This window comes from Cataglyphis hispanica, chromosome 15, assembly GCF_021464435.1.
Source record: "Cataglyphis hispanica isolate Lineage 1 chromosome 15, ULB_Chis1_1.0, whole genome shotgun sequence".
Lineage (NCBI taxonomy): Eukaryota > Metazoa > Arthropoda > Insecta > Hymenoptera > Formicidae > Cataglyphis > Cataglyphis hispanica.
The window spans coordinates 1,237,959-1,264,049 of NC_065968.1; the positions used below are offsets into that span (position 1 = coordinate 1,237,959).

At 36.8% G+C, this 26,091-nt stretch overlaps 1 protein-coding gene across 1 annotated transcript; it reads left to right on the forward strand.

Annotated features, from left to right (window-relative positions):
- The first annotated feature begins 103 nt into the window (after positions 1-103).
- Positions 104-26,091, forward strand: LOC126855306 (fez family zinc finger protein erm-like). Its single transcript, XM_050602835.1, has 2 exons — positions 104-400; positions 24,426-26,091. Exon 2 carries the CDS (start codon positions 24,433-24,435, stop codon positions 25,633-25,635), a length of 1,203 nt encoding a protein of 400 aa, XP_050458792.1. The 5' UTR covers positions 104-400; positions 24,426-24,432; the 3' UTR covers positions 25,636-26,091.

A 26,091-nucleotide genomic window follows, 5' to 3' on the forward strand; every position in this document is an offset into this window, starting at 1 on the left:
TGATTATAAACATGGAATATGAATTGAATAAAGAAAGCAAGGAACCAAGAATCTTGATGATGCCGACGGATAATCAGGATAATGTAAAATCGATTCGTCGGAGGCTCTATTTTTGTGATGAGGACGAGAGTCTCTTGAATTTGGTGTCGTCGATTCGTGTCGCGATGTGTGTAGCTTGAAATTATTCGTGACAAATTTATATAATCGCTGAGGACGGTACGAAAAACGTGTACCGTGATTGATGGGAAAGAACTTTACGCGAAACTTTAAATATATTCAATGTTGGATGTTCGACAATTAATCGGAAGTCGGTGAAAGTGTTTGGGCTGGTAGGAAGAACGTCGTGTTGTGTGAGCTGTGCTGCTGGGTTCGATTAGACGGCAAAATTTTCACAATTTTTGTAAGTATAAACGATTAAAAAAGTAATATATTTTTTTAATTTAAGAATTGTTAATAAGCTAAGCAATAATCATTATAAATTTCTTTAATGTTGTATTCACATTTTACTCTCAATTTTCTTGTGTATATATAGTAGCATACATATATAATAAAATTAATAATATAAATAATATAACATTTATTGTTAGTAATATATAAAAAATAATCTTTTTCAATCTGTCATTCAATCGATTATTTTTTAGATAAATTTTTATATTCTATTATTTTATTTAGCAAATAAAAATAAAAATATTAATTTAAAAACAAAAATATATTATTGCTATTATTATCATAAAAACATGATAAGAAAATATAATATTAACATAATGCAATGATGAAATTGTATCTTTATATAACGAATATCTTTAACATTAAAATGATAGTTCGTCTGATGAATAGAGAGCGTAACGTTTCGCGTATACATATTCAAAGTCTAGAACATGGAAGTTCAGCAATCAAAGGGTAGATTATGAGATCAAAGGTAATTAGCCAGAATTCATGGACGGATAAAACGAAGATACGTAGCGCTTTTCCGAAAAGTACTAAATGGATTAAAACGCCAGTCGCGTCTCGCGTTGCCTTCTATCCTCTTAGATCGAAAGTATTGTGAATAATCAACGGAATGTGTTTAAATAAGACATAGAAAAATAAATAATAAACGCGTTAGTTGTTAATTAATTACTTTCTGATAAAAAAGAATAAACTGTTTATTCTCCAATTTTAAATTATTGCTTTAAATTTAGCAAGAAATGTTAAGATTTTGAGGCACGGTAAAAGAAAAAACGTAAATCTTTACAAAATAAATTATCGATATATAATATAGAAATCAGTAGCCTGCTCATTATTTTATCTACATTAGTGCAACTTTTCTAAATTTATAGTACATATTTACATTATATTTCTCGCGTAATAAAGTTTTAATACAGTTCATTTTGCCACCTTATTTTATCGCCCATATACTGGCTAATCATCAAATTCGAACTTATCTCGCAACGAGCATCTTTCATTATGCAGACGAAGATATCGATGCAAACGACGTGATTAACCACATCGTCCATCTGCGCGCTGTACAAACAATCTATCTCTCTCCATCTCCTCCTCTTCTAACTATTCAGATATATACCTACGCGATGTATCGCGTATTATAGCGATAAAAACATTTAACATTCGAGAGCGCCTCGACAATCGTCACTAAGGGGAGCGTAACAATTCGTGTATCGAAAACAGTACACGGTACACGATGCAAACAAACACACGTCGAAGCAGTAACGGCGCGGTGAGTGCCACTGGAAATTAACGAACAATTAATTCGCCCCGTCTATGTTTTATAAATACCCGTGTTCTCTCTCTCTCTCTCTCTCTTTTGTATTACCGACGGCTATTATTTTCGAGGATTCGTTTGCCTGCTCGCGCCTATGCTTACGTGCTACCTTACCTAAGTACCCTACGTTCGAGCGTGTGTCCGAAGTATCCGAGTAATTCGAGCGAGTACTTAGGCCTTTCGAGCACCGCACGGCTAGGAGAAGGGGTCTTGTAGTGTTTCGTTGCCCTTAAAAGCGCGGGGTGAGAGAGACGCGGCGGGCGAGGGTTAGGCAAGGCAGCTTTTCGCGTTGCAGCCTCTTCAAATCTCGTGCAAACACTCGGTACGTTCGCCTTGGTACGGCGATTAATATCCCAATAAGGTCTCGTTCACCAAGCTCACTCGACCGCGCGCGGCTTCGTTGTTTATTCATTGTATCGTCGGAATATTCCCTGCCGCGGGATAAGCCGTCTCGATGGCTACTGCGCTATCGCGTCCTCATTTCCTAATTTCCTTGAATCGAGAATTAGAAATTGCAGGTTGCATAAACGCCAAAAAACAATGCGACACGTAATATAAATAAATATTGAAAAATAAAAAATATTGTGATGTGTCATGAATGATGAAGGAATAGCCGATTGTCTCTATCAAAACCTTGAAGAATTTTGAAATTTGTGAAATTTTCACGCCGTGAAATCTTGAAATCTTTAAACCGTGGACTGTTTAAAAGTTATAATCAGTTATTAATCTCATTTTGAAATTGATATTTTTTCTATATTGTCAAGGAAGAATTCATTTTAAATTGCAGTTAGAAAAGCATAATTATCTCTCTTTCTTTATCATTTATACAAGCATTCATAGTTTTGATTAAAAGAAAGATGCCAAGTATCTTATTTTACATGTAGTAGAAATGTGTCAAATAAGTTTCATTGAATGGTTGTTAAAATCGCTATCGCGTTTCGATATCGCGTAATTTTTGACGATGGAATCTTTGGATGGAATCTTCGTTCGCGCATTGCGGATATACATGTCAAATTTGTCATTTAATATTACGAGCGCAGCTGACGAATCTATAGCGGTCGAATGGCGAACTTTTAAGAGTGCGTGATTAGCATATTTATCGAGCGTCCTGCATCATTTCGTTCGCCAGTGTTAAAACGGGGCGACACGTCGTGGCGTTAATTGCCGACGCTGAGATACGACCTGTTTGACCGAAAAACATGATATCATTTTACTGTCCAATCCGCCCAATTATCTTCGATCGTGTTAGTGTCCATTTTTATTTTATGCGACTTTTATTGCGAACTAAGTGGAGTAACATTTCGCGCTCGGAGAAGATCGCTTAATTAGTCGAGCCGAGTATTCGCCGTCGGATGTTAAACTCGCGAAATGAACAGCAATTTCTTAGAAACTGAACGATATATAAAATGAAGTAATTTTTGCAAAGAATGAGAATTCGTTTGTTGCAATTGTAAAAAAAAAATATATATATACATTCCAGGAAGTTTTGAAAATTTTGGGGGAATGTTATTGTACGCGGGATTTTTATAATGCGATAGAAAAGTAATAAGATGCTAAAATTGAACTATAGATTATACAGATATCATTACTTGAGCTGTAAGTAAAATTTTATTTAATCCCCCCACGCAACTGACATACGTTGGAAGAGAGCGCGAGAACGTCCTCGAATTCAATGCAACTGCCGCGACTTCCTTTCTCGCTTTATTTTCCCCGTCGTGGAGTCTCGGGCATTATTACGCTACTTGATTTCGCATCGGAGCCAGCTGTCTCCGATTATTCGCTATAGAAATTTCGGGGATTCCGGTTCAAAGGGAGACCCCGGTATCCTCCGCTAATATTTGAGGAGAGGCCCCGCGCGGTCTTGGGTCTTACCGGACGTCGCGGACGGGCTTTCTCATTGTACAATTATCCTCAGGCCTTTTTCTCGACGAATAGACACAACTTTTCGGTTATGTAAGTGCAACGGATATGAGCGTCATGTAACTGTCACACGCAGTCAATGAAAAATTTTTATCACGTGCCTAAAAATAGATATTTATTGTTTGTCATGAAAATGATTGCAACGTACCGTAAAAAATATTAAAAAAATATATTAATTATACGCGTGTACAGATAAAATAATTTCTAAGCATGTAATGCTATTAAAAATTTTGAAATAATAATAAATAAAGGCTGATATTTATCTGATATATGATATTTATAAAAGAGAGAAAGAGTTTTGGTAAAAAAGTTTAGAATTAAAAAGGAGCTTAGCAGTATTTTATATTATATATCTTTATATTTATATGTATATGTATATACATATAAATATAAAGATGACATGAACTCTGCATCAAATAAAAATCTGTCCTTTGCTTTCTTAAGGAGCTTTAAGACTAGCGAATATGTTTTGTTAACATATCATTGTTTTCAATCTTGCAAAATTGAACTAATGCGCTTCCTTGCTTAACAATATTATCGATTAAGGGAACTCGTTCGATGGGGCGGTGCCACCCTTTGCGAAATTCTTTTTCATCGAGTGATCCTATGAGAGACGAAGCGATGAAGTTTGGGGGAGATCACGCGAACCGAAAGAGTAACCAAAGTATTCTGAATATTCGCTGACATTGGAGGGACGGAAATCATTGTCCGCAGAATTCACGCGCGATTTGAGTTTTTTGCAACTTCTTACACCTTTCCATCATATATCCCATTTTTTTTCGCTGATACTTTGTCTCGTATCAAGAAATACAGCGATAATTAGCTCATATCATTCTCGGTGCTTTTCGGGTCTTTCTCGCTATTGTGTATTTTTTAATTATTTTGAATCGGTGTAAAGCGCAAATATTTGTCTTTAGATACCTTGCGATGATATCGGAAAGAAGACGATATACAATAACATTTTGAAGTTTAATTCTTCACTAATAATTTTAAGAGACGTATTCCTACTAGCGGTAATAATCGAATAGCAAGATCTTATATATTTACATTAAATTTTTTAAATCTATGAATTATCTTGTACATGTAATATAATGTATTAAACATATAATGTATCTTATCATCCTTTTCTTAATTTCTTATACTTTTTTAAAAGTTTTATTCTTTCATAAATTTCTTATTTAATACTCTACTATATATAATATTTAATATTCTGGTATATATAATATTCAATATTACCGCGATAGAGAAAGGGAATATGTTTATTGCACACATTTTTAAACGCTTGCACAATAGAAGAAATTTGCGATTGGTGGGCGCAATATAATAAATACAGTAGATGTGTGAAAAGTTCGTGCTATTTCAAGTTATTCGTGACTTAGAGACCACTACCCCATTGCTACCCCGCTCTCGTCTTTCCTCTCAAACCCAGCGTGAAGCTCGTCGTCTTGGGCCAAGGATCAGTGAGATGGTTAGCCAGATAGCACTTTGCAGGGCTACAAACGTTCGCTCGCGGCCGGCGGGTGGCTGTCGGCTATACAGTGGCCTCATGTGTAGGTGGCACACACGTACGAGCATGTGCCTATAGGACGTGGTGTGTGCGTGACACGCGGTGTCGAGGATGGGGCCGAAGGTGGTTGGTATCTTGTTGGAGGGCGAGAAATACGAGCTGGCAGTCGAGGCTCTCCTCCAACAGCTTGCGTGCACGCGCGATCGAATCGAGAGGAAGCGAGTGCGAGACGAAGAGGCGAAGAACGGGCGTGAATGTGTAGGACAAGGTAAACGCGTACGGGGTCGTTTCGCCTGTTCGCAACCCCCTTTTCGCTGTGTGCTCTTTAAAAAATTAGCTTCTTCTCCGCGCCGGAACGTTCCCGCCAACGCTGCGTTATCGCGCAGTTCAGGATTAGCTTTCGAAAATGAGCGAGAGAGGGTAGTTTTCTCGAAATCGACATGTAATTAATAACAATTTGCGTTTTAAATTATTTATATGACATGTCAAAAATGTCATTTATCTTTCTTAAATAATGCAAATTAAACCAAAAAGTAGCATTTTCGTTAATATTGAAGCAATACCTAATAATTTGGCTAATCAAGATAAAATGGTTTTGACAAATTTAATTTCAAGATTATAAATAAATAACAGATGCTCAGAAAGCTATATATTTGAGAGGAGAATTTTAAATAAACTTATTTTCGATAAATTTGGTAGTTTACTTTGTTTGATTATTTATTTATCATTTAGGTTTTTAAAGTCTATTTTGAAAATTTCTTTTATTCCAGCAATAATAAATATATTTAGGAAAAACTATGTTTTTTAAATTATATATATATATATATATATATATATATATATATATATATATACATATATTTGTATTATAATATTTTCATTTACTAGATCTGGAACACTCTATAGAAAAGCTGTTTTAACACGGTACAATACGGGGTTGCGTAGAGGAGAGGAAGTGGTACATTAATTCCGAGTTACCCCTCGAATATCCTTCCACCCCCGTACGTGTGCGCAACACTAAGACTACTCAAGAGCGGCAGTTAGCCCGCGGTGTTCAGGACGGCTGGTAATTTGTACGGAGATATACGATAGACAATAACACCGGTAAGGGGCAGCAGTGCACCGACTAATTTGTTTATCATAAGTTTATCTTGATTTATCGTCGCACCCACACCCACATGCCAATCGCAAGGTTTATTCGTTTCTCTCTCTCTCTCTCTCTCTCTCGATATCGAGTTGCGGTGAATAAATTTTCTCTCGCTCTTCTCTTACTTTTTCGAAACCTGCTGTACTGCCATAATCGCAAAGTATGCGAGATATTCGTGTGATTCCCATAAATATTTTTATTCAATTTTTGAAGAAAATTACATGCACTAAAATATAATTGTGGTATAACTATGTTGCTGATTGTTCAACTGATCAAATTTCGTGCGATATCTAGATAATTGATAATTCGTACAATATGTATTTCGATGGAATGTTGAAAAATTCATTGTGAAGTGGATTTAACCCGGTTCATATTAAAGGCTCGTATTCATATTATATAAACCGCCCGCATGTTCGGTAAGAATCACTCTGGTTATGCCCCGTATATATTTGTGTGCATCTATATTAAATTAATTAAACAGTCGATTTTTTTATATCAGTAAAGAGCCGTGAATGTACATTGCGTATCTGATGCGCAACAAACGTGATTGTATTAAAATATGTGCAAGTAAATCGCAATTATATAACTTAATGTAATTAAAAAAAAAAAAACAATTGTAAGGAAAAAGAGAAAATTGCGCGATAAGATTGCAAGAATAAAGAGTTAATTAAAATTTTTTTTACGATTTCCAATTTAAATATACTGTATAAAAGTGTACATTATGAATTATCAGTTTTTTATTAATAAAGTCTGATTATAAAATAAAATAAATAATAACGCAAGGGCCAGAAAAAATGAAACTCAGTCGCGCGTATTAAAGGAGTGAGAATGGTGAAGGTGTACCGGAGGAGTGTCCAGTCACGCTATGGAAATTATGACGTATTACACGATTGCCTTTTCAACGTTGCACGCAGCCTGCTCATGCCGTGACTAATAAGTAGACACATAACGCAATTTAACGCGCATTAAGACAGTCTAGGACACGATACTGAAAAGAATTTGAACGATGTGATTCGGAAATAGCCATTCACTCGAAACATGACGTGAGTTATCTTACCTAGTGGTTTGCTCGTGAACTGAATTTAAATGAAATTTTGATTGTAAAATTAGATAAATCATGAAATTACTTCTTGAATTAAATTTCATGTGTAGTTCTTTTCAATTGATAGATCATTTATTTCTATATTATAAATTAAACGTCATTAATAATGATAGATTTTATATGATTTTAGAGAAAATTATGATATTTAAAGAGAGTTCTACAATTTTATATATAAATATTTTTCCAAAACATTTGGAAAAATGTTGAGTCAGTCAAAAAGTTTAATTTGATTTTCAATAGTAATTTTGAAAGTCGAATTAAACTTTTTCACTAACCCAATATATTTACACACTTGTTTTATATTTTATGAAATTATAAAATTATGTACGCATATAAATCTTTTAAAAAAATTTAATATTTCTTCTGTAATTATATATTATTTCTCACTTGCATCATTGAAAGTAATGAATTTTATAAACGTTTCTTTTTATCGCTCATTATTTCATTTCTTTATGAGAGTAATATTTCAAGGATATCAACAGAGTCACATCTTTTCGTTGCGTCGTACGTAAAAAAAAAAAAATTGCACTCGCGCAAATTAAATGCTTGCTCATAATTAAACGATAGGTCGCCATGGTAGTGTATACGTATCGTGTAATAAATAATTATAGATATATGTATATACGCGTGATATATACGTGTAATAACTCTGTCCTCGTTAGGCGTGCTCATTACGCATTTAGATAGGATCGTAATGCGACAGGGAGATGAAAATATAATTATTCGCTGGGGTTTCATATTGCGGGGAATCGATCGCACATGCGAGATACGCGGCGAGCAACGTCAGGTCATCTTCTTATGGACTTGCACTTGTGAAAAATTAAAGTGGCAAATTGGTGACACGTTTCGCACGAGCGTGCATACACCGCCTATATATGTATCGTCCGGCATTCGTGTACGAGCCCTCGGTTAGTGTGCGCTAATTCGAAGCGGTCAGTTAATTAAAGTAATCGAGATAGTACAGGGCACTCGGTAATTAGTAGTTGCGGCTAACGTGATAATGCGATCTCAGATCGGTTTGCGATCACCCCTTCAGTATAAAGAGACTTTGCACGATATTTCGAGTAGAAAGATAGTAAACGCAGAAATTCAAGCAAAGTCGCATCTTATTTTCGTGTGGGATTTTCGTGAAATGTCAAATTCTGTTAAATTCATCGCTTGTTAATAACATTTAACTCGCAGCACAGATATATATATATATATATATATATATATATATATATATTAATTCGCTAATTAAAAAAAATATTGTCTGAAAGTCCTGAAATTAGGGAATTATTCCATGGCATATTTGATTTTAAGGATCTTAAGAATTGAATTTCTTTTCTATTTTGTTAATACGTTGACTTACATTAATAAAGTATATCCCATGCCGAGCAATTATATTAAATTGTTGTTTTAATAATTATGATTTTTGTATATTCTTCGACGATAGTTTTACAGATTTTTCAAATATTAGCTTTCAAGTATTATATTTTTATTGATTTGTACAATTAAACGTTGCAATTCAACAAATAAAACTTTCCAGTAGATTATTCGAAAAGTAACATTTCGATTTTGACACAATCTGCTCTCATCAAATCGTTAATCATTTATTATCTTATTATCAAAAGCACAGAGCTCATTGTCACCATGTAGCTGACGGTAATGACTTGGCTAGCTACTGATAATCTACTCGATAAGTGGCGTGAGCAAGATGCGTGGACGAAGATTAACATACATTATCATAAAATATACATTTCCCTATCCCGGAATAATTTGTACACCTTATTGTTGCTAATACGCGATTACTTTCCGGCGGGTAATGCGTTCTAAGTTCGCGGGAGTGGGGTTTGTGCGAGCATACCGTAGAACGAAACCGAGGTGCACGGACACACCGGAAGTTCATGCTTATTCACTGAGCACCGAAAGGGCGACCGGGTATAATTTGCGTATAAATTAAGCGGAATGAATCAACGGTAGACGATTAATCGCAATAGCTCACCCGCGATAATAACAATGCCCGTTCGCTTGTTTATGAGCGCTAAACGAATACATTACGTTTTTCATTATCCGGCCACGTGGACACAATATCTAGTATTTCCACCTTTTTTCGTGATGCCAGGTCTCCCCTGGTACAAATACATCTTCTCCGCCTTGATATGCCTTGATGTGAGTAACCATGATAATTATAGTTTAGCATACTGCGAATACAATTTTGTGAAGAAATTTACAGGAGCAAGAGAGTATGTTAAAGAGAATGTATAATTGGATTAGGCAGATTTTCTCAAGCAGTAATTATAACGATCTTGATAAAACCGTTGAATTATGGTGTATAATTATCATTATTTTTTATGTGTATACACAAGAATATAGAGATGCTTGACAAATGAGAAAAAAAATACTTGTCAAGTTTTCTCTCTTAAAATAAAGCAACATTAGATACATGCAATATAAAACTTTTTTATTTAATATTTTGATTAACATTTTTCATTTGTTATTTTGTCAATTAAGGATTTTTTATTTTAATTAGAGAGAGAGAGAGAGAGAGAGAGAGAAATTATTTAATAATATTGAAAATTTTGTTATTTTAAGCGAATTATCTATAGAGAAAACTGTTAAATTTGCCGTTACAAAATTTACCATGCAATATCGAAAAATTATTAATCAGCCCCTAAATCATCCACAAAATCCTATAAATAAGTTTCAAGTTGTGAATGTAATATGTAATATAGTTCACGTGCCACGTGAAGACGATATTGATGGAAACCGTGAGAAGTGGTACCGTTTATGAAAACGCGATTCCCATATTTTAGCGTTGGTTGGAGTAGCGTGTACCATGAAGGGGGAAGAGAATGGAGCGATGCGAGGGTAGGCGGATTGCACGAAGTAAACAGGCCGTGAAATTACCTTTTAAATATTAGATTATGATTAAATGTGTACCTATCTTCGAGGCACTAAATGTTCAGCATTACCCTACGTGCAGTTCATAAAGCCGATGGGGGTGGTTTATGGCGGATGAGACTCGAACCACCCTTCTCCGGGCTATATCGAGATATCAATCAGCTCTTAGCATCAGATAAGATTGGCTGCTCAGGAAGTGAGTGCTTTTTAAAACTGGATGAGGTTTCTTGTGTCAGTCACCGAGATTTTTACGGACAAATGGCAAGATGAGCCTTGCATATCTAAAAATGATAAACAATTTTGTTCTTTCTTTCTCTCTTTAAGTCTAGAAATTCTCAAATTAAAAAAAAGAAAAATATAATTGTACATATTATGGCAATAATTTTTAGAATTTTTAATATTAATTAAAGATACATATTCCTTTCTCTTTCCGTTTAATATAAAAAGTATAGTTATATTTTTTCATATTGTTTCAAGTACAAAATTATCATGTACTGTTTAAAATATTATGTTAAATAAAATGATTGTAAAAATGTATTGCGATAAATACAAATGTAACTTTTAAATAGAGGAAACGCAGTCAACTTTATTAATTTATTTGCTCTTATCGCGATACTTCCTGCCCTATCCGCGATAGTTATCACTTATTCGCGCATCATTCCGGCAGCTGTCATGACGCGTTAAGAAATTTGTTCAACTTTAAGCTCGTTACATTGCCCATAAACATCCGTGTAACTGCAGCAACAGTGACGTTCGCGCGTTCGTCGGTCGATAATCTTTCCCGCTGGCTATACGGCGACCACTTTCGGACATACCGTATACGTTTAAATTGCGACAACAATGTTCGGCTTTGTGTTGGCACCTAATTGGGTATCGTCAACGCGCACCGGGTCATAAACGCTCGTAGTGACACCTTCGGCAATAAATTTTCCCTGTACTCCCCCGTTAAAGAAGTTAAAGGCCCAGCCAACACGTGGATGCGCCGGGCCCAGGCCGTAAAGGCCGGCCGCGCGATGATGGCAGGTGTTTATATCCGGTCTCTCGCGACCGGTGCGGTGGCCGCCGTTCTGTTCCGTTCCGTGTCCGTCCGTCCGCCCGCGTGCGCATACGATATGCATATATATGCATAAAAAGAACGCGTAATGATCAGCGCGGGCATTGTACGCCCCCGCTGCAATTCGCATTTCGTCGAAAACTCTCCGGCGGCGTAAGCATATGCATTGCTCACTTAACAAGATTGATATAACGAGACATAGCGCGCGAATTCTCGTGTGCGTGTATACGCGAGTGCGTGCGAGCGTCCGGCCCGGCCGGTGCGTGTGCATCCGCAATTACGCGCGACGGAGGATACGTAACAGATAATTAATGCAAACGAGGGGTCGTCCGGGAAATTTCGGACCGGCAGGACCTGTCGGAAAGGTGCGAAGCGGAATGTTATGGCATGGAAAAATATTTATGATAACGTTTTCGTGTGGGCCGCAGAACTTAAATTGGATTATACATGCGTCCTGAGATAATTTAGAGATTAGTTTGTTATTGGAATCTATAAAGAATTTGTTTACGTGACGGTCGAAGGGAGCACGGGAAATAAGCCCGTGATTTATAACTTCTTTTTTTGATATAATCTTAGATTTAAAATAAGCTTTAGTTCTTGATTTAAAGCAAGTTTTTTTATTCTTTATTGTCTCTTGTTTTTCTCTCCCTTTTTCTGCATTTTGAATCTTTTATTTTAGATTCAGCAGCATTTTATATGCGCATTAAAATATTTGGCACTGTTTATCTAAATAATATTATTTATATAATCGAGTAACTTGCTTGAAGTATAAGAAATAAATTGTAAATAAAATATAATAAAATTTACTAACATTTTTTTTTTCAAAACTTTAATATAAAAAAAAATTATAAAATCAACGATTTATATTTCATTAAAAATAAAGATTGTAAAATAAAAATCTCTTTTCTGTTGTCAACGAGAGAACCTCAGCTAAAAAATTTCGTAATGAATATTACGCGTTGTATGTGTACGCGAATAATTTTCAATATTTATCGTAACGATTGAAGATTGTCAATGTATATGTAACTTGGCATAAAGAGAGAGAGAGAGAGAGAGAGAGAGAGAGAGAGAGAGAAAGAAAGAATTTACGTTCGCTCAGCACTCGATAGCGTTGTCCTCGTATTGGCCGACAAATAGCTGCTGTCGCCCAAAATCCGCATCCCGCCATTCCGGGTTGAGGGCAACGAGAAGTTTGAAATCTCCGGGGAGAGTTTGCCGACTAAAACCAACCCCTGCCGGCTGCTTGAGGGGCTGTGCCACAATACAAGCAATAACACGTACCGACCTCACCGCCCTTCCGCCCCCCCTCGTCCCGGCAATCTCGCTGTCGTCCCGTGCACGCACCCTCTCTTACCTTAATCGACGAAGGATGATTTGGTCTTAAATAAACTTCTCACCTCCGCCGACGTAGACCACATCCCCTTCTTCGACCCTCCGTCATTTATCACATAAATTGTCGAGTGGTCACTTTGATTATAGGCTTACCCTGTCGCCGCTTCTTGGATTCCCCTTTTGAAATCACAATTGAATTTGATGACGGTTAGAGAAAAAGAGCTATACGGTTTCCGAATCTTGTTTGTTGTGTGAGAGATCGAGAGATTGAAAATTATTACAAAAGATAAGAAAACAATTTTTTTTTCTTAAAGTAACAAACAAATGTATAAAACGGACAAAAATCCATAAGATAACTTAATAAAAGCTTCTTGACTTACAAGACTCCGACTAAACAGTCGGCTAACAGTGAATGAAACTGGATGTCCCTGCGTCGATAAAAAAAAAACTACAATAACTCTCAAGATCCCGAGACACGCCTTTGCGTGAACTTCGAGGCTGCAAGGACTGCTAGGACGAACAAAGGAGTACCGATCGAAGGAGATGAAGTTGCAGTGTGAGACGAGACGGTATTATTCCGTCGAGACGAACGGAAATGCGCATGAAACATGTACATCCGGCCACGTGTCTCCCCGAGCGAGACGAGCCAATGGAAGCTGCGATATGCCTTAGCAAAGACCAATCTAGCGCGAGGATCCAAGGGAAGATGCGGACGGTCTCGGCGCGGCACGCGCCACGACGACCAGGAATTATTCAAATGGAATTCACAAAACGAGCCAGCTGCCTTCGCCTCAGCACGGATCCGAATTGGGGGGGAAACGACCAAGGAGCCATACGCTGTGCATAAGGCCTTTTTATGTCGCCCGCCGGCTCGTCCCCGCCCTCTATTTGCCCGACAATTTGACACCGATTTACAGCTTCGTCCGAGTCAAATCGCTGGCAAGCCCGAAAAAATATCACGGCCGAATAATAGAGACGTTGAAACTCGTTGATTCGCAAAAAAAAAAAAATTCTATTTGTTAAGTGTTCAAAAACATGTTCTATTGATAGACTACTGAATACAATTTCTCTTGATGTCGATATATATACCTATATATAAATATATAGATTTGTAAAATCAATCCCCAGATTTTGTTAATCTGTAGTCTGTAACTGCTAATACAAACAAATCGATAAAAAAATATTAATTTTATGTATTATTTAAAAAAGTTTCCCAATTTTATCAGAGATTTACATTTGTGTGTGTGATACTTGTTCCTGCAACATATTTCCGTTCAAATTATTTTCGCAGAATTTCTTCGGTGTTTGGCAAGTCGACGGATATAGCCCGAGGAGTTAAATCGTGACATTTAACGTGCAATATCCTATATAATCTTGTATGAAAAGCGCCGTGCACACTGGTTCGTGATAGAATAAAGCCTCGTGATAGGAGGGGTGATTTCTCAGGGGCGGTTAGGAGAACGGTTAAAGGCATTGAGCCGTCCAAGCCACTCGCGAGAGAGAGTTTCGAGCTTCTGAGACCGACGGCAGAAACCCCCGGGGTTTGGGGGTGGCAGATGGCAGCCATCGGACCAGTTCTTTCCGGCACTTCGTCCCGTTGAAAGCGCCCGGGTACTTATTTCAAAAAAGAGTGAGAGATTAAGTATCGAGGGACAGATCAGAGTGTCATCGCGACGATGATTAATGTCTCCCGTTAAAGAACATTTTGGAAATGATTGAACTTCTTTCATGAAACAAAGAATGAGAGAAAGAAAATATTCAAGTTCGTGATTATGACTTTGTTCGAGATTATATTTGTAATTTTTTTCTCTTTTTTTATATTAAAAAGTTCTCTATTTCAAGCAATTTATAATTTTTACACAAATTATTACATTTAACAGATTATTACATATGTAATAATTTTTTTTTTAATAATATATATATATATATATATATATATATATATATGTATTCATTTTTCTCTTAAGAGAAAAGAGAGGAGAGAGAGAAAAATTTATGGTTTATAAAAATAATTTATTTTCTCTAGAAATAACTTTAATATAGTGTTCATTGTGGTCGTAAGAAAGAAAATCAATACTTTGTTATTTTATATACATAAGATTTAGCGATGTATTCGTGGAACTGTTTCGTGTTTCCAAGATTACACGATATCGCATGCGACAGTGGATATTTGACGTGGATGTAAATAGTCGCACGCAAATATCGTCACGGCTATTGCTTCCTTATCAGATATCAGTTATGTGCTCGATTTGGGGTGCGTGCAGCCTATTACGTCGGTGATCCATTGATAAGCACGTCAAATCCGCCAGTAACACACTCTTCGGCAACTAAGCCGCGCTATTCAGGGTCCCCGTGACTACTCGAATCGATCATCGAACACCTTCCGAGATTGAAGTATCCTCGATTCAACCTATCTTACGATGCTTCTCGACCACTCGCTTTTATCCTTTCGTCCGTCATGAAATAAAGAATCACGTATTCTATGCCATAAGGTCTCATGTTTTACTCAATTGAGTAAAAGCTGCGATAAAAATGTTTTTATTTACGAAAGTTATTAATACAAATTTAAAAAATTCTAAAAATTTAATATTTTATATCTACGATATAAAGATTTTAGGATTTTATGATTTGAGAAATTAGGGATTTAAGAATTCAAGAATTTAGCATTATAACAAATCAATTTTTAATTACACATATACAAAAAAATCTAATTCAGTAATATTTAAAATCTATATTTTAATTTTAATATAAAGTTTTAATTTAAAGTGTTATTTTGTGATGTTGCTAAGAATAATAAATAAGGAAAAAAAATCTGTTTATAAAACTGCTTATCATTAAGATATCTTGTTGATTAAGACATTTATAAGATAGCATATTTTTTATGTCAATTAATTTAAAACAATGGCATCCAATCAAACTTGTATAACAGCTCGAAATTGCTGGAAATGCTGCTTGTTTTTTTTTTTTTTTTTTCACTATATCGTCTCCCGATGGCAGCCGGCACGCGCCACTCAAGGAGATCTCTATTCATCTTACCATGATTCCCGAAGACGCGTATAAGTATATCGTACGAGGCAAATGGCACGCGAGACTTCCGGCACCGGTCCCCGGCTCACCTTTGCAACGTCGTCTACCGTGCTCCGAGTATCGGGTTTATGGTCCATTCTTCCTCCGAGAATCGAGATCGCGATTGTATGGCGAGAGCGGAAGCGGCCTACGCCCCCGTGCGTTTGTGTATGTTCGCCTTGCGCCACGCAAAACCCCTTTTTTGCTGCTCATTGTCTCATCCGGTTTAGTGGAGATGGTTGAAAACGCGACGAGAAAAAGGAATATTGTGCGAATATGTACGACGAGCCGGCCCAAATTTATTTAAATAATAATATTTAATTCGGAAAATAACAAATAAATGAATTCTAGAGATGTTATTATGTAAATATTTTAAACTTATAATTAAATTTCCAAGACATTTGAAATCGTACTAAAAAGGATTCTATTTTGTTATAATAATAATTTTTCCGAAATCTTGTCATTTTATTCGCGGTATTACGGGAATTTTCAATTCCGATCTCGTTTACGGTTCCCTCGGCAAAAGCGTACGTGACGAAAGCGGTATGCATGTAGGGTGGTCTGAATGGGCCGCGAAGTGACAATGGTCAGGCAATTGTTTCCCTGACTTTTATCCCACTCATTATTCAGCGCGACTATTATGATCGTCAGCGACCGATCGTCATTACGGAGGTCGATGGTCTCGAGTTACCCAATCCATTGTCAAGAGAGAACACGGAGAATATTGTATTATGCCGAAAATATGAAACGAGCACAGCGTTGGCGATCGGCACGTGTACTGTACGTACACGTTGAAACGGTTCCCGTCAGAATTTCTCTGTTCGAGGGCGCGGAAAGGTGGGTCACGAGCTCAATTAATCGCTTCGTAGTTTTGCGATTGTGTCAAATTTACGATTATAACGTTGAGTTTACGATTCAACCAAAAAATTCAATATTCAATGATAGCATTCGCGATCGCACACATTGCACACGGTTATTAAGGATTGATATCTTGATATTATCGAATGAAAAAATTAATGCTATATATATAAGATATATACCTTATGCAAAAATGATAATGTTTGATGTCGCGTTTGAATCGTCGTTAAATTAAAAGTCGACGTGCATCTGCATATGCACGCGCGTTATAATACAATTGTTTTATCGTTGACACAAATTACGCGTCGCATATTCAATTTTTCGTGAAAACGGAGACGAATTTACGGCGCGATTATGAAGGTAGCCGGTCGCGTATGGGGTTCAGGTTGAAAAAGGAAGAACGAGAAGAAAGAATCAGTGATAACGAGGTGCCTCCGGTGCTCCAACGGGGGCTGCAACAGTCGTCGGGTGGGAGAGAACACTAACCCCCCGTAGACTGCGCAGCTGTGAACCCCCCGCCAGAACTCCTCTCTTGGCCTCGACTCGACGACGACATGTCGAACACCGGTGAATTCCAGGCGCATGTATCGAGCCCAGCGGGACCCGTTGCCATTTTGCAAAGCCTCTCGCATTCATCCGGGCATGCACGTGGGCACCAATTTTTTTTTCGACCCTTAACGTTTGCTCATATGTGCGGCTCTAACGATTCGTGCGACTGAAATCATCTCACTTTTCAATCGTTATTTTCATTGATTCAAAATTTTTTAGTTTGTATCGCTTATTAATGATCATCTATGAACATTATAATAATTTTACAACATATTCCGATAAATATATATCTACGTCGATCATTCAATTATTCGAAATGAAAAATTCTTCTAATTGCAGTATAAAAAAAATTGTTTTATAAAAAAGAATAATATATTTGTTTAAAAAATCTCATAAAGAATAATTTCAATTATCATATCTTTTTTCAAATGACTCGTGAGATTATTTAATTGATAATTTATTTGATAATAATATATTTTGCGGATATTTGGAAAACTTTATTCTTGTAATTAAATTTTTTGAAGCAATAAAATTGCCGTAAATTGGACTGTAAGTTGTGCGTTCAACGACACGTTCTCGATTCCGCTGGTCGGATGTCAAAGTCCAACTTGGCAAACCTACCGGGGGAACTTTCTTAAAATTAAGCAATTCCCTCGAATGATTCGGGAGAGACTGCCGGGGCGCAATGTAAACGGCATATAACCGAACGACTTAATCCGAAATACCGTCGGAATACACCAATCCCCTGATTTGCCGACTCGCAATTTATTCCTCCATACCCCTCACCCGCTGCGTCGCCGCTCTCCAATTAACTTTAAATCACCCTCCTCTGCGGACTCTCCTCATAACGCGAAACTTCGAAATTCAGTCCTAGTTCGTCTCAATTTACGTAAAGACATTATTGCGATGTATTCATGCTTGCATTAATATGTGCTTTGAAAGTTTTAGCGAAAGTTAATTTTTTATTTTTTCTACTTTCATTATCGTGTGTGCATTATTTATAAAATATAATATTTGAAGAAATTTTGAGACAAGATTCATGAGTTTTAATTTAGACTGCTACTTATATTACATCTTCTTAATCCGATTGGAATATAAATTTTAGCATATTTTATATTTCAAATTGATAAAAATTTTTATATATATTTTTTATAAATATCTTATTAAAAGTATTAAAATATTTGCTGCTTATCTAATTCTACAAAAGTGTTATATCGCGATTATCATATACGCGATCTTTGAAGACGTGTGCGACCATATAGACGATTAAACTGACTAATTTCGAAACGGCTTACGTCTCGTCAACTGAATAGAATACGGAGGGCGGCGGGTTTGTGGCCGAGTTATGGGACAGAGGACAAACCAAGGGTGCGTGCATTGTGCTTCCTGTCATCCTCAGCCCAAGCCTTCGTTGCCGCAAATGCTAATTATATGTCAACCGTTCACGCGCCGTATCACGAAAGGTTGACTATCGGAGATGGAACAATGAGAGAGAATTTGTTAATAGGCCTGACTCAGAACGAACATTTCAAGAATTTTCAAAGAGGAATTTCTTCTTCCGGCTGCAAGAAAATCATGAATATTTTCATGATTTTCTATAACATACAATATAATATATGATTCAATGTAATTAGATATTATTACCAAAATTATTATGTAAATTATTATATAAATTATTATTATATAAATTATTATATAAATATTAAATTATAAAATTATATAAAAATTATTATATAAATTATTATTATATATAAAATTTACATTGATTATGTCATTTTTACTACAATTTTTTAAATAAATTTTAATGGAAATTAAAATAAGAATACATCTCTTCTTTCTTTGCCTCTTAACTGAAATTTATAATAAATTAATATGTGATATAATATTGTATTATTATTATATAAAAAAAACTAGATTCACATATTCAACAAATGTCATATTTTCGAGAATTGTAAGTTGAATTATAAAACAAACAATACTTTGAAACTAGAATCCGTAATTCATAGAAAAGGTCGAGTAAGGAATTTTGTGGCACACCTTATTCCCTTATCGCCACTTAACGGTGAAGAGTGATGGGCGTCTGAGTTCATGAGCAGGTATACTCACAGAAGGCCGGCGGTGATTGATGCACCTTGTACACGCGAAATCGTTATCCGCCCACTTTCACCCTCTTATTCCAGAATGTTCATACAAGGGATTCACTGATTCGAATCACAACGCCTACTGTTTCGGGGTCAACTATTTTAACTAGGTGCATGTCTTTGCGAAGCTGCGAAAAATATCATCAATTAAAATTTTAGTCAAATTTTCGTTTCAAAAACATGTTGATAAAGTTAGAAAATTTGTTTGCAATTAAAAACATTTAACAAGATGTAAGAAATATCTCAAAACTAAGTTAACAAAAATTTTGATTTGGTTTATTTTATGCGCCTTTACTAACTATTTATTATTATCTTTGTAAAATAATTATTAACATTTCTTATTATTATATAATATTTTCTTACATCATTCTTAGAATTTTAAATTAATACAAGAAAGAAGCGTGTGCAAATAGAAAGAACAATACAATAATAAGAGTGATGCCGCTCTTTTATCCTTATTGCATTAGTCACAAAAAGATCTAAAGAAACTCGAAGAAAGATAACTGGCGATCCTCAGACAGTCGCATTTGCAAGTCGGGGCACGAGTCTAAAAAGTATTTCACGGTAAAGGCAACGGTGAAACGACGTCCAGTTGAGTGTAATATCTTAATTGTTTCTTTGATTATGATGGAAAGTGAATAAGAGAAGAAAATCCTGATGGTCGAAAGGGATCGAAGGGTAGAGAAAGGTAATTAGCAGATCGGCAACGAGACGAACAAATTTGCAAAGCCATTTCAAGTTCCTTCGAGTCTCTTCAACTTTCTTTAAGTTCGTAGCTATCCCGCTCATCGTTCGCTAATAGTTTACTGGAGGTGATTGGATTCTTCGGATCGTTTGTCACCACATCGGTAAACTTTGTACATTTAGCGCCCGCGATTTAATCCCTACCGCTAGATAGATCGCTCGCTCGCAAAGGGGTTGCCGCGTTATTGAGCCAGTCACGAAAGCTGGCTCTTAGCTTCGCGTAGTCCGCGCGTCTTTTATACAAAACTTACAGCGCTCGCGTTATGAGAACATTTTGTTCCTCGATGTTAAGTTTATTTTGCAGGTCATTTCTCTCTTGTAAATTATTTGAAAATATAACTATATTTCTTGCAAGAGAGAATCGACATATACGATTTTGTAAATTATTTTTCATTTTTTTTTTTTTTATCTAGATCTGATATTTTTCTGTAAGCAGATAGAAGCATCTGTATTTTGCAAACATTTCCAATATTGCTCATGCATCCTATTTGAAGCATTGATTTGAATTTTTCTATCCTGTGTTCTTCAAATATATGCAAAAGTATAGTTGCTAACAGTAGAATATTGTTATTCCTCTCTCTTGTTATTATATTATTTTTTAATTGCCAGAACATTTTAAAGTTTGACATATAATTTTATTCCCATTTCAACTTTCTATCTGTGTGTGATTGTATGATTATATTCGGTCGGCATGCTTTTTTATCGCGCTTAAAGAGAACAATTCGCGAAAATACATCAGGCTCCGAAAGGAGCAAATGGCCGCGTTGATGACACGCGTGGGACACGTTGTGTCGATTGGGTCGAGTGGCATTAAGAAAACAAAATGGTCTCTGGCTGCGTGTCGGCCATACTTCGGCTGGGATTGATATAAATTGGTAGAATTGCCGGGTGCCACGGGTCCCAGTAGCGGGGAACGATACTGATTGCCACGGCCGCTCGTTAAGTACTGTAACAATGCTAGCCCCCACCACGATGCGGTTCGCCACCCCTCGCTTCTTGCACCCTCGGGCGACCGATGATAGCCTCCACCAATCTGTTCTCGTTCATCCCCTCCGTCGGTAGCGGCTTACTCTGCTATCCCTGTTGACTAAAGTGAAACGAGAAGAGGATAGTGGGAAGGAGATACAGATTGACGCGATACCCAAGAGAAGGACAAAAGTATAGCTTCCAGGTAGCGTGCGAGAAGGGAGGGAGTGAGAGTATAGGGGGCAGAAAGATAGTAAAAGAGATGGAGGGAGAAGCGTGAGAATGGGAAGGAGGATGAGTGAGGCAGGGTGGAGAAGACATGCGCGAGGGATAAAGCATGATGAAATGAGAAGAGATATCAAGAATCTGATGCGAACAGAAATAAATAGATGCTAGGATCAAAGAGATAATAGAAAATAGAAGAGGCACGAGAATCATAGTTTTTTTGCAAAAGAAAAAAAAAATTAAGAGTGATAACAGTAAATAAGAATGGCAAAAATAAAAAAAAAACGAGAATATATGTATATCGTAGTAGAGCAAGAAGAACAAGAAATAAAAAAAAAGAATACGAAAAGAAATAAAATTATTAGCTAAGGCAATGGAAATAATAGAATGGCAGAAAAAAACAGCTAAGTATATCAAACGTATCCTAGAGATAATCAACTTAATATAACAGAGAATATAACAAAAATGTTAAATGTCAAATTTTCAAGACACATAAAAATTATTATTATTTGTAAAATATCTGTGAAAGCCAAAGCAATATTATGTCAATATAATAGAATAAAAGTGAGGTAGCAAGAGAGGAAAACGCGACGGAGTCACAAAGACGCAAAGTGACGCGAGAGATGACGGGTGCTTCGAGCTTACTTTGGAAAAGCTCCAAGAAGAGCCTTCGCGTGATACATAATCGCGTGCTTTTGTCGGTGGTACACTTCGGTCGACGGTTAGTCCCTTCCATGGCGCTGGAAGCTAGCGTCGCGTCGACGTTGTCGGCGCTTCTCTATAGGCGGCAGGGGTGGGTTTCGAATCACGTTGAGAGGCAAGACTGTTTTCCCTGCTCGTGTCTCGCTTCTCACACCGGGGATAGCTTTTCCTACCAGGCTGCGCCGGTTATTAGGGCTGCCTTCGACTGAGGGACAATCGAGAGATACCCGACGATGGGCGGGACTTGCGAAGGGCCACTGCGTCGCGTTCCCTCCAGTAAGTTCACTCTTTTGAGCTTTTCGGGAAAATTTCTAGCGAGGCATACAAAAGCAAGGAAAGTTGAAGCGTAAATGTGCCGCATTATGATGGGGAATTTCGTGACGAGAAAGAAATTTATGGATGATTAAAATAAATTGTTGATTTTATAAAAAATTATATAATTTAAGTTTATTTAAGTTTATAAGAAATATATATATACATGTTTTTAATTTATTTTAAAAGATGAAACATCTTTATAAAATTTCATAAGCATTTAAGCGTATATAAATTTTTTATCTGTATACATAAAAAATAATGATTGCAAAATTATTAAGTCGACAAATAAAAATTAATGTTTTTAATACATAAAATAAAATAAAAATCATAAACTTTGTAGAAAGACAGTTAGAAGATACTTATAATTTAATAAAAACTTTGGGGAACATCCTTTTTATTAAAATAGATACCGATCATTGAGTTATATGTCAAACAAAAAAAAGTAAAATAAAAAAATTCATTAATAAAATATATAATAAAAGACCTTTTGCATATCGTTTCAAAAAAATTTTTTTAATGTAATTTTTCATTTTTCAGCAGAAGTAAAATATTAAAATTTAACGGTTGCGTTTCTAGTTACATTTGTTTCAATCAGACTCTTTCTATCATAAATCTTGAATCAAGATCCGACGACTATCGCGCTGCAAGGAATTTCTTGGAATAGCCAACGAAATCCCATCCAATTCCAGCCGTCATTCCAAGTCCAAACATAACGCCATTCCACGGAGCAAACATTTCTACTTTTCGACGTGCAAACCTTTCGCGATACCTCCGGGAAAGCTTGCTCTTCTACTGTGCTGACCATTTCGCGTCTCATTCAGTTCCGTCATTCATTTCCTGCTCCCATATTACATATGTTTAATGCTCACATGTACAGCTGACATCCCCCCATGATTAAATATCTACATCTTATTAAATATTCATTTTGATAATGAGATATGTGAAAGATAATACATCTTTTATTGCCAAGGATTTGAAATTAATATTAATAATATGTTTTTTTAGCTATTGCAAATAGCAAACTGTCATATAAATAGTTTCGTAAAAATGAATTTGATTGTATCATATATCATTTTTCACTTATGCTATAGTTTCTTTCAATCATGAGAGAAATTTGAAATAACATAAAATTGTGAATAACACAAGACTTTTATATAAAATTAAAAGCATTAATTTTTTAAAAAATTAAAAAAAAAAATGATAGATTCAACATTTTCGATTAAAGTCATTAAACAGGTACTGCTTACGAGCAGAAAATGATCTGGGAAAACATTGGCAACGTTTAGAAAACAACAAAAATCGTCGCGTTTTCTTGTTAAAAGTCGACGTTTACTTATCCTCGTCATTTCTCTTTTTCTGTAAACGCGAGGTTCAATTGAGTGGATATAATAGCGGTAACATATGTTTCACTCTCGGATTTACAGACATGTGGGTTTCGGTGTGTGCTAAAACACTAACGTGGGACTGCGAAGAGAGAATCGCCAGTAGTGGCGACCCTCGAAGTCATCAAATTGATCGCCATGATTTGCATATTACCTCTTTGAACGATTAGTAAAGTCCCGTACACATTGAATGTGCTATCAATAATAGCAACAAATAATAGACGTTTTAATATCTTCAGTTTGTAAATAATTTTTTATTATATTTACAGATTTTATGTATTTCACTTTTTTATATTACTTTAAATAAAAAAATTAATTTTTGACAAAACAAATTAAATTTACATATTTAGATTAATAATTAGAAAGCATTTATATAAATGTACTATTCCTTTTAGTAGCATCTTTATGAACAACTTTTTTATGTTAATTAATTGAGAAAATATAAAATATATAAAAAGAAATTGTACTGAATTTAATTTAAGTAAAACAGAATTTAAAAACTGAATTTAAGTAATACATATACATATGTATTTGAATGAATTATGGCTAATGAAAGCATGTAATATATATAAAAATTCTATATTTTTAAAGAAAGAATACTTTTTATTATATAAAATATTCGCAAATCGTTAAAATCCCGACAGAAATCAGTCAGTAGGCGGCGTTAAAGCATAGGGAGTGTTCTTCCCAACCCCTCTGCGCGATTCACCCTCGACCATGAAAATCCCGACACGCCGGGAAATACCGTCTGACAGTCAGTATTTTCATTGCAGGCCTACCATGCAACCATTCGCGACGGGCAGTACAATGGCGACCGACACACCGACGAGCCTGCCGCCCGAGAGGGTGACCTCCCCGACGCCCAGCCGTAATCTCACATTCTCTATCGCGAAGATCATGGAGCCGGACAAGCGACTGACCGAGCAGAACGCTAACCAGGTCCCACCCCCACCGTCAACGGTACCAGCGACGACAACGACGACCATTTTACAACAACCACCGAGCATTTCTTCTCCCTCATACTCGGCGCATCTGAAATCGGCCTTCGAGAAATATGTCCCGACTCTAAGGCATCAGGATCTGCTGCAGCACTACCCCGTATTGTCCAAGTACTATCCGCTGTATTATCCTAGTCCCTTATTGAGAGCCTTTCCGGGTCCACCCGCTTCAACACCATCGGTCACACAGAGCTCGCCACCCCCAACGACCATTCAGGAGGCCTCCTCGAGGCTCAGTCTCGCCAGCATATCGCCGGAGAATCAACGCGGCAAGAAGAGTCCGACACCGCGCAACGAGCTCGGCACCGTAAACAAGCAGAAGACCTTCACCTGTCCGGAATGCGGCAAGGTTTTTAACGCGCACTACAACCTCACGCGACACATGCCGGTGCATACGGGCGCCCGGCCGTTCGTCTGCAAAATCTGCGGCAAAGGTTTTCGGCAAGCGAGCACTCTCTGCCGGCATAAGATCATCCACACCGCCGAGAAGCCGCACAAGTGCGTGACCTGCGGGAAGGCTTTCAATCGTAGCTCGACCCTGAACACCCACACGCGAATACACGCTAATTTTAAGCCGTTTGTCTGCGAATTTTGCGGCAAGGGATTTCATCAAAAGGGCAACTACAAGAATCACAAGTTAACGCACAGCGGCGAGAAGGCGTACAAGTGCAACATCTGCAACAAGGCATTCCACCAGATCTACAATCTCACTTTTCATATGCACACGCACAACGACAAGAAACCGTTCTCCTGCAAGATATGCGGCAAGGGCTTTTGCAGGAACTTCGACCTGAAGAAGCACATGAGGAAGCTGCACGACGCGGGCTCGCCGGTACTCAGCGGATTGGATGCCTCGGGTCAGAATCATAACCAGCAGTCGGGCTACTCGTCAGTGTACCACGGTCCGGAACACTCTATTGTCAATCCGTTTATACTTCCCCCGCCTGGATCTACCAGTTACCATTCTCTCAGTAAGATGTTGTGACAGAGCGAAAACATGCATTATCCTAGAAAGACACAGTATCCGCTCATTCTCGGCTCGCCTTGCTACTCGGCTGACATGGGCCAATTAGCGCAAACCTCCAAGTGAAGAGCACAGGAAACGCCAAAGAATCCGCGCGTCCGATATCTCTTACTTGGACAAAATGTATCCCGCTTTTGTCACGACGATCGGAAAATACATTCACGACATATTACATAGATGAAAATATATACAACATTAAAAGCGATGAACCGATAAAATCTCTTGTAAGTGCAACAAAAGTTTTAATATAACAAGAAATAATATTGACGATTTGTTCGCTAAAATTTGACAGATTGTTCATCTGCATTTACAAAATTGAGATTAATGTTGAATTGAAAGCAAGATAATGAATTGAAATAATGACTTAAATAAAATTATCGCTCGATTTTCTTACTTTTATATCTCGAGAATATTTCC